At 52.9% G+C, this 9,479-nt stretch overlaps 1 protein-coding gene across 1 annotated transcript; it reads right to left on the bottom strand.

Moving 5' to 3' along the window:
• Positions 1-4,206: 4,206 nt before the first annotated feature.
• On the bottom strand, positions 4,207-5,280 carry LOC137836988 (uncharacterized). Its single transcript, XM_068645800.1, has one exon. It carries the CDS (start codon positions 5,278-5,280, stop codon positions 4,207-4,209), a length of 1,074 nt encoding a protein of 357 aa, XP_068501901.1.
• Between the last annotated feature and the right edge of the window lie 4,199 nt (positions 5,281-9,479).

The raw sequence follows: 9,479 nt of genomic DNA, 5'->3' as shown, positions 1-9,479 counted from the left end.
TCGGTCTTTGCCGGTCGCGCTCTAACCCTCGGTGCTTTCAACGTCTCTTGAGTCAGTGAACGATGGCCGATCGCCAGACGCTCCATCGATTTGTAAACTTGAAGTACCTGGTTGTCTGACACGAACGCTCGCGGTACCTTCAAGGTCTCCTGAATGACGGTCCTCTATTTTCCCCCCTTGCCTGAGCTGGCCAGCTTGGCAAGCAGGTATGCTCTGGAATTTTGCTCTCTCGGCACATGAACTAGTTCAAACTCGGTGAAGGACGTCTTCAGGAGCTGTACGTATTCCAGGTAAGCTGCCATCTGGGGATCTTTCGCCTGGAACTCCCCTGTCACTTGCCCGGTGACTAGCAAAGAGTCACTCTTAGCAACCAGACTTCTTTCTCCCATTTCTCTTGCTAGCAACATTCCTGCGATCAGGGCTTCATACTCCGCCTGATTGTTGCTAGCCTTGAAGGCAAAGCGGAGGGACTGCTCGATCAGCACTCCGTTCGGGCCTTCCAAAATGACCCCAGAGCCGCTCCCCTGCTGATTGGAGGAGCCATCCACTGATAATACCCATCAGAAGTCTAAACCTTCTGAAGGTGTCGCGACCGACGACAGCTCGACCACAAAGTCGGCGAACACCTGCCCCTTTATCGGTCCTCGGGGCTCGTACTGAATGTCGAACTCTGACAATTCCACCGCCCACTTGACCATCCTTCCCGCTACATCTGGTTTCTTAAGCACCTTTTGGATGGGCAAATCTGTCATTACCACTACTGTGAAGCTGTGGAAATAATGTCTGAGCCTTCTTGCTGAAAATACCACCGCCAGGGCAGCCTTCTCGAGGGCTTGGTACCTTGTTTCAGGGCTGATCCTGCCGGCAACTTGAACGTGGGTGAATCGCTTCGTAACACTTTCTGCCCTGTCTTCGCGACTGTGTCTCCTGAAGAATCACCTTCTGAACTCTCTCTCTCAGATGTCTTCGAAATGTGACCTGCAAAATACACTGACGGCGCCTCTAGCGGTCGTTTGCACTCCGACGATCAAGTTAGTTCAACAGAACCACCAGAATACTGGAAACTTAGTAAAAAACGTGTGTATCAGAAAAACTTGCACTCTGTTTTTTCCTCTCTCCTTTTTTCTTCTTTTTCTCCTCCACTCTCCCTCTGATTCTGTCTTTTATCCCTCTTTCCCTGCTTCTGGGCATAACAGAATTCTGTTATGCTTTTCTGGCATGTGTCAGAACCCTGTCGTGCTTTTCAGAGAAAGCGTACCTTCAGAATCAGCAATGGGGAGCGTGAGAGTCTGCGCATGTCTGCGCTTGGCTGCGCCTGTCTGTACCTTTAGCAGTACGGAGTGCTCTTTTGTCTGGACCGCACCCCTCTCAGATGGTGACACGTGGAGGCCTGCAACTCACATCTAACCACACACGTGTCACTTACTGGAAGGGCTCTAGCGCCTCTCTTTGTCTGCCTAAGCTACACCCTTGCGGAGTAACTTGGGATGCTTCTCTTATCTGGGCAAATTGCATACTCTTAGGAGAACGTCGGGTGTGGCTGGTCTAGGCGCACTCACCAAACGTTACTCTCTGCGTAGGCGACTTACCCTTCAGGATGACACGCACGTAATGGGTTGAGGGAATCACCAATCACCGACTGGCTTACTGGTTCCCTCAGGCCACTCTCGTGCATGATTCCTTGAGGTGTGCTCATGCGAGGTCCATGCGTAACGCTCTCGCTGGGAACCTTAGTCCCAGTTTAACTGCGTGTAACACGAGACCCCGATGACAATACACCCGATGACTGATCAGTGTTTATTCGCTACTCGCGCTCTGCCTCCAGGCGCGAGTCTGGGAACTGGTCTGCTGGTGGTCACTTGGCTACTGACCACCGATCACCATTCTGGGTGATCTGTCCCCCGACCTCTCTGCCGCCTGATCTGTCGGTGGTAACTTGGTTACTGACCACCGATCACCTCTCTTGGCGATCGTCCCCCTACCTCTCTGCCACCTGGTCCACGTGTCACCCTGTGAGTGGTCCACGTGGTTCTCTGATGCTGATGTCATCGACTACCGATGACCGATCGGATCAAGGGCCTTGCAGTACCTTACTCACAAAGTACACAGGCTTCTGAACCTGATCTTGCTCTTGCACCAGGACTGAACTGACTGCTCTCTCCGTCACAGCAAAGTATAGACGAAGAGGGGTGCCCACTTGTGGTTTACGCAAGACCGGTGGGCTTGCCAAGTACTCCTTCAACTTGATGAAGACCTCCTCGCACTCCTGCGTCCAAAGGAATCTGCTGTTGCGCTTAAGAGACTGGAAGTACGGATGACCTTTCTCCCCTCCAGCGGACATAACCCGGGATAATGCTGCCAACCGACCGGTGAGTTGCAGCACCTCCTTCACCGTCGTTGGACTCCTCATCGCCACGATTGCTGCGCACTTCTCTGGATTAGCTTCGATTCCACGCTCTGTCAGGAGGAAACCCAAGAACTTCCCAGCCTCCACGCCAAAAATACATTTCTCAGGGTTGAGCTTCAACCTGTACTTGGCGATGGTGGTGAATAATTCCTCCAGATCGGCCACATGATGCTCCTTTTCTCGGGATGTGACCACCATGTCATCTACATATGCATGCACGTTCCTTCCAAGCATGGGCGAGAGCACCCTATCCATAAGTCGCTGGTAGGTAGCCCCCGCATTCTTCAGCCCGAACGACATTACCTTGTAGCAGTAGCAAGACCGTTCAGTCATGAATGCGGTCTTGCATTCATCCCTGGGGTGCATCCTGATCTGGTTGTATCCTGAGAATGCATCCAAGAAGCTGAGTAGCTTCCCCCCTGATGCGCTATCGACTAGAGCGTCTATGCTGGGTAGAGGGTAAGAATCTTTGGGGCATGCCTTGTTGAGGTCAGTGAAGTCCACGCACATCCTCCACTTGCCGTTTGGCTTCTGCACCAGTACCACGTTCGCTAGCCACTCAGGGTACTGGATCTCCCTGATGTGCCCTGCGGCAAGGAGCTTTTGCGCTTCGTCGTGGATCACTTTCCTCTTTTCTTCGTTGAATTTCCTTCGCCTCTGACGCACAGGTCGAACTTTAGGATCCATCGACAGGCGATGGCAAAGGCAGTCAGGGTCGATTCCTGGCATGTCAGATGCTGACCATGTGAACGCGCCCATGTGCTTCTCGATCAGCCTTCGTTCTTCTTCGCCGAGCGATCCTCCCAACTTGAACCTTTTCCCCCTTATATCTACTTCTACCCACCCCTCAGCTGGGTGGGGTCTTGCCTCGCTGGCGATGACCGCCCTCGCGATCCCTGACTCGCGAGGAGTGATCATGCCCTCCTCCTCCGCTTCCACCTGAGCTACCTGGGAGCCCCCCAGCGTAGCAGCCTCCATCTCCTGATCGCCATGCGTTCCCCTAACCACCAATCGCTCTTCGAGCACACCTGATGGTGGTGTTGAGGTGACATGGCATATGTTCCTCTTCTGCCTAAGGCTGTTCACATAACAGCGTCTAGCCTCAGCCTGATCTGACTTGATGGTTATTACGGTCCCCTCCATCGACGGCAGCTTCAGCTTCATGTGCCTCGTCGATGGCACTGCACCCAACCTATTGAGTGTTGGCCTTCCCAGCAAGATGTTGTACGCAGAAGGGGCGTTCACCACCAAGTAGCTTATCTTTTCGGTGCGGGCTGTTGTTCCATCGGTGAACGTCGTTCTCAACTCAATGTACCCCCGCACCTCTACCTGATCCCCTGCAAAGCCGTAAAGACACCTGGTATACGACCTTAGTTGATCGGGGGACAGCTGCAACTTGTAGAACGTCGGCCAGAACATGACGTCTGCCGAACTCCTTTGATCTACGAGCACTCTGTGTACTCGCCTTCCTGCTGTGATGAGGGAGATGACCACAGGATCGTTGTCGTGCGGTACAACGTCCCGTAGATCAGCTTTCTTGAAAGTGATGTCTACCTCGGGGAAATGGCCCTCGTCCACCGAGTCCACAGCCATAACCGATCGAGCATACCTTCTTCTTTGTGATGCGGTGCACCCCCCACCGAAGAAGCCTCCCGCAATCGTTTGCACCTCCCCGTGCACAGGGATTTCATGCTGCTGTTCTCCTGCCTGGGCCCCCGATGCGTGATCAACCTGCGCCTCCCGCAGGTAGTCTGCCAGGAACCCAGACTTTACCAACTTCGCCAGCTGGTGTCCCAACGCTAAGCAGGAGTGGAGTGTGTGGCCAAAGGCTTGGTGAAACTCACACCACTCGTTCTTCTTCCTCCCAAGTACCCTACCATGAAATCGTATCTTGGGGGTGCATTATTCTCCCTCGCACGCCCCCTGCCCCGGTCCTTCCTGGGTGCATAAGGACGAGGTTTCCCCTGCACCTTCTTTCCCTCCTTTGCCTCATGCACCCTCGTGTGCTGCTGTTGCTTCCCCTGTCCTCCACGTGGCTTCAGTGGTGCAGCACTTCCTCTTTTCTCAGAAACCTCTGTCTCTGCCACTATGTGCACCACCGCGCGTCGCCGGATCTCCGCAAAGGTGTTGGGATGGCTCCTGATGAGCGACTCACTGAAGGGACCAGGCAGCACTCCCTTCTTAAACGCATGCACCAGCATATCCTCGTCCTTGCTGGGCAATCTAACCACTTCTGCTCTGAAGCGGTTGAGGTAGTCTTTCAGCGACTCACCTTGATATTGGCGTACATCGAACAGATCGTATGACACCACTGAAGGTGCTCTGTTAACGATGTACTGCTCAGTGAAAAGCTTCGAAAACTGATGGAAGGACGTGATATGACCCTCTGGCAGACTCACGAACCATTCCATGGCGATTCCACTCAGTGTACTCATGAACATCTTGCAGTACACGACATCTGAGCCCCCATACAGCATCATCTGAGTGTGAAACGCCATCAGATGCGCTTCTGGGTCTTCTACCCCCGTGAAGGACGCCTTCACTCCCACCAGGTTGGGAGCCACCACGGTTTGCATGATTTCAGGGGAGAATGGCATAGGGAACGCCCTCGTAGGCGATGGTGGCATCAACATCCCTTCTTCAACTGCGCGTTCCTTCTGCGCCTGTAACGTCCTTTTCAGCTCCTCATTAACGCGATTCAGCTCATCATTCCTGCTCTGCGATGCAGCCAACTCCGCCTGCATCTTCTCTTGTTCAGCTCTCGACGCTGCGACATTGTCCTGCAGCGCACGCATCATCTCCAGGACCTGCGCCACTGTCACAGCTCCTTCCTCAGCAGATGGCGCAGGTGATGTTTGTCTTGTTCTCCTCATTTTCTCAGCAAAAACTCAGCAAAAAACTCAGCAAAACTTTGAGAAACTTCAGAAACTTTGGTGTGGATGGGACCACGATTCACAGGGCCCCACAGTGGGTGCCAAATGATCCTGTCGCCAACTCTAGCGTGGAGGGATTGCTTTGTCGCTTCCTTACCCCGCCCATGCAACTGTGCTATCTGCAAGAATGCTCTTAGAACATTCTTCGGGAACTTCAAACGCAACCTGCAAAACACACAAACGGCGCCTCTAGCGGCCGTTTGCACTCCGACACTCAAGTTAGGTCACAGAACCACCAACAAAAAATAATCTCACTCAATCTCTTTCTCTGTGTCTGTGCCTAACAGAATTCTGTTACGCTATCCTCTGCGTGTGTCAAAATTCTGTTACGCTATTGTGCGAAAACGTACCACAATCAGTAAAGATGTGGGTGTTTGTGTTTCTGTTGTCCCTTTCACGACGTGGAGTGCACCTTTATCTTGGCCGCGCCCCTCTCAGATGGTGACATGTGGAGGCATGCAACTCATATCTAACCGTACACGTGCCACTACCTGAAGAGCTCTAGCGCATCTCTTTGTGCGCCTAAGTTATTCCCTTGGGGAGTAACTTAGCGTGTTTCTTCCATCTGGGTGAATCGCACACTCTTAGGAGAACGACAGGTGTGGCTGGACTAGGCACACTCACCAAGCATTGCTCTCTGCATACACGATTTCCCCTTCACGATGTCATGCACGTAATGGGTTAAGAGAGTCACCAATCACTGACTGGTTTACTAACTCCCTCAGGCCACTCTCGTGCACGATTCTTCCGGCGAGCAGCTCCTCTTTCTCTGAGATATGATCATGCGAAATCCATGCGTAACGCTCTCGCTGGCAATCTCAGTCCTAGTTTAACTGCGTGTAACACGAACCCCCGATGACCATGCACCCGATGACTGATCGGTGCTCTATTGCTTCTCGCGTTCTCCCCCCGGGTGTTTATCTTGGAACTGATCTGTCGGTGGCCACTCGGTTACTGACCACCGATCACCGTACCTGTTCCGTCCGGTTGACCGGGACGTCTTCGTGCGCGACCTCAACCGTCAGCTAGGGACTCCTTCCCACTGGTTGCCTGTGGATTCCTGCAAAAAAGAGGACAAAAAGGCGCCCTAGCAGTCGTGTGCACTCCGATGCTCAAGTCAGCCAGCAAGAAACACCAAAAACTGTCCACCTACGTGTCTGAGCACCGCGTATGGCACTCTGAAGGTGGTAAAGAACTGTGTATATGTGTGTGCTGTCTCTTTCAGGCAAAAATATTCCCCAGTCACCTGTACGTAACCTTGAAGCACGAGCAAGCAACTAGAGAGTTCTCTGGTAAATTTGCCGAAAGTTCCAACCCTTTTTCCAACATTCTCCGCGCTATTTAAACTACCCAAGCATTTAAAGCGCCTTAAAGCGCTTTTAATCACAAACGTAACGCACTCATTAAAGCGTTTAATTAGAAAACGTAGCGCATTTAAGACGTTGAAACGCTCGGGAGCCATTATAGTACCTGAATGCTCGGAAGGGAAACTGTATTGAGTGACTCTTAATTACCTGGCACCTGACTAAAGGGTGTTTCCATTCTGACATGGCTGTTGTACACGTAGAGGGCCTCACGACGCCGTGACCCCATCTGGGGGCGTTTCTGCCCATCTGGGGACGTTTCTACGTGTGAGTCCTCCTGCTGAGAGTGCTACTGCGCTAGGGGTGACTTTTTGGGTGCCAACTCATGCCCCCAAGTATCTAATCACTTACTTTGAGAGCGTATCTGCCTTCCTTTTGTGCTCTGCACCCGGTTGCCCTGGGCGTGACTTTCCTCTTGAGTCGTATCTGCCCCACGAGCGTCTCTGGGGCGGCAGGAGCATTTCACGAGTCAGGCTGCCCTTCACTGGTACTATTACTATGGCCTTGAAGCCACCTTTTCCTTCTCCTTATCGCTGCCCCACGCTATTGGGACCTGAGGCCTTCCCACGGCGTCGCACCCTCCATGGTCTTTCCTACCCATGGGTATCGGGGAACCACACCGTGATTGCCTTGCTTTAGCACTGTTTGATCTGGCGACGCCCTGGTTGGGCGACGCCTTCACCTAGGCGACACCTTGCCTTGGCGACGCTTCCTCTTGGCGTCTCTCCACCCAGGCGACGCCTTGTGTTGACTTTGTCCCTCCAGCAGTTGACTTTGACCTTGACTTAGTCAACGCCCGGATACGGGACGGTACACAACCCCCCAGTCTTAAGCCGAAGACTTGTCTTCAGCGTCAAGACTAAAGCCTCGCCCACGCCGTCCACGTGCCATGCTGATGACGTGTCATTCTCTGCTGACTCAGCAACTCTTCGAATTATTGACGCGACGTTTTCTGAACCACAGGGGTATTCTTAATGACTGATTGGACATCCCCTGAAATGAGGATGATAACACCTTTTGGGCTACCCTTGATCGCGCGCCACGTGGCCCATCGTGCGGCCATCCTCCAGAGACCTTTGTGTTTCCCTTGGGCAATTGATCCTCTGACGCGTGGCGCGATCCCACGGCCCTCAGTTAGCGCCTCTTGAGTTGCGAAATGTAACGTTCAAGTTACCCCAAACCCCGCGCTCACCCTACTGTTACATTCATTCTCTCTGCATCTCCGCACTGTTCATCGCCTTCAAAACCCTTTCTCTCTGCGACTGCGATTCTCTCCTTCCTGCGCTATTCTACTGCCTCCATTCCAATAACAAAGGTACGATCTCGAGTATTCACGATTCTTCCCTTTCGTCGCATTATAGGATTCATTGAACTGCCTGGGACTGTTGTCATTCTCGTATTACTGCATTTCTCCGCTTCTTCTTCTTCCTCTGATTTTTCTCGCGTGGGTGACGCTTCCTGGGGCTCTTTCCCCTTCTTGCCATGGCTAAACTTGCTAAACCCTTTTTCCTCTCTTCTTTCTCCAGCTATCTATTTTCACCATGACGCGCGCGAACGCAGAGCCTGATTCTTCTCCCACGACCCCCAAGTCCAACTACAAAGCCTTCTACCCCTGGGCCCCCGACGAGCTCCTGAGTGAATGCACCAGCCTGACTTCCTTCCAGGACCTGGAAGCTCACCGGGGGGATCCCCATTTGTACAACTTTAACGCCTTCTGCCGCACCCACGACGCCCACATATTCGTCCGTCCCGGCAGGCCTGGGGAACCTGTTTGTTTGGACGACAGACCTAGAAAGGGGAAACCCTTCTTCTTCATGTACCAGACCGTGTTCAAGCGCGTAGGAGTGCGTCTCCCATTCACTCCCTTCGAATGGGAGCTTCTCACTGAAATCAACACTGCCCCCGCCCAGCTTCATCCCAACAGCTGGGCATTCGTGCGGGGCTTTCAAATTCTTTGCGGATACCTGGGCATTCCCCCTTCTGTAGATATCTTCCTGCATTTCTTTGAGGTGAAGAAACAGGGGAAAAGCTTCTGGGTAAGCTTTTCCGGGATCGCATGCAGGATCCTCCTATCCCTCTTCCAGAATTCTTACAAGAACTGGAAAGGGAAATTCTTCAGGGTGTGCAGCGCCAAGCACGATCCCACAGCTTTGGATGGCTTCCCCCTTTACTGGACGGAGCGCCCTAAATTGCTCAGGGCCAAAACCCTGGAAGAGCTATCTCCCACTGATAGGGAGGTAAGCAAAGCCTTGGCTGGGTTGGGGATCGTCTTTGATACCTTGAAACTGGTCGCTAGCGAGTACAATGCTCACGCCCTGACCACCTACTTTGGTAAGGGGCTCTCCCCTCATCCTTTTGTTGTGAACAGCTTGCTATCGAACATTGGTTCCCCTGGACTCTTATACTCATTTTATAGTGTGCTATGTTGCTTGCATTTCACGCCTCCATGTGTGTTGTAATTTTGCATAGTTACTTTGGTCTTAATTCTTGCTGTTTGGTCTATCTTGATGTAGGATCGGTGATGGGCGCTTCCAAGAGAATGATGCTGGCGAAGGCAATGAAGGAGGCACGCGCCGCCAAGGCGGGCGCCTCCTCCACCCTTGCTGCTGATCCGGCTCCTCCACCGATTCTGTCGCCCACCTCCTCTGATCACTGTCGAGGCTATCTCGAGTTCACCTCCGTCGTCTCCTCGCAATCTTGCAACACTTCAGACTCCTCGCTCTCCTCTACCCATCGCCGCTGTTCCCCTGGCCGCGGCCTCGTCACCGGCTCCAA

Source organism: Phaseolus vulgaris, chromosome 11, assembly GCF_000499845.2.
Source record: "Phaseolus vulgaris cultivar G19833 chromosome 11, P. vulgaris v2.0, whole genome shotgun sequence".
In the NCBI taxonomy this organism is placed as follows: Eukaryota; Viridiplantae; Streptophyta; class Magnoliopsida; order Fabales; family Fabaceae; genus Phaseolus; species Phaseolus vulgaris.
The sequence above is the reverse complement of the archived record's forward strand: the minus strand, read 5'-3'. Positions and strand labels throughout refer to the sequence as shown.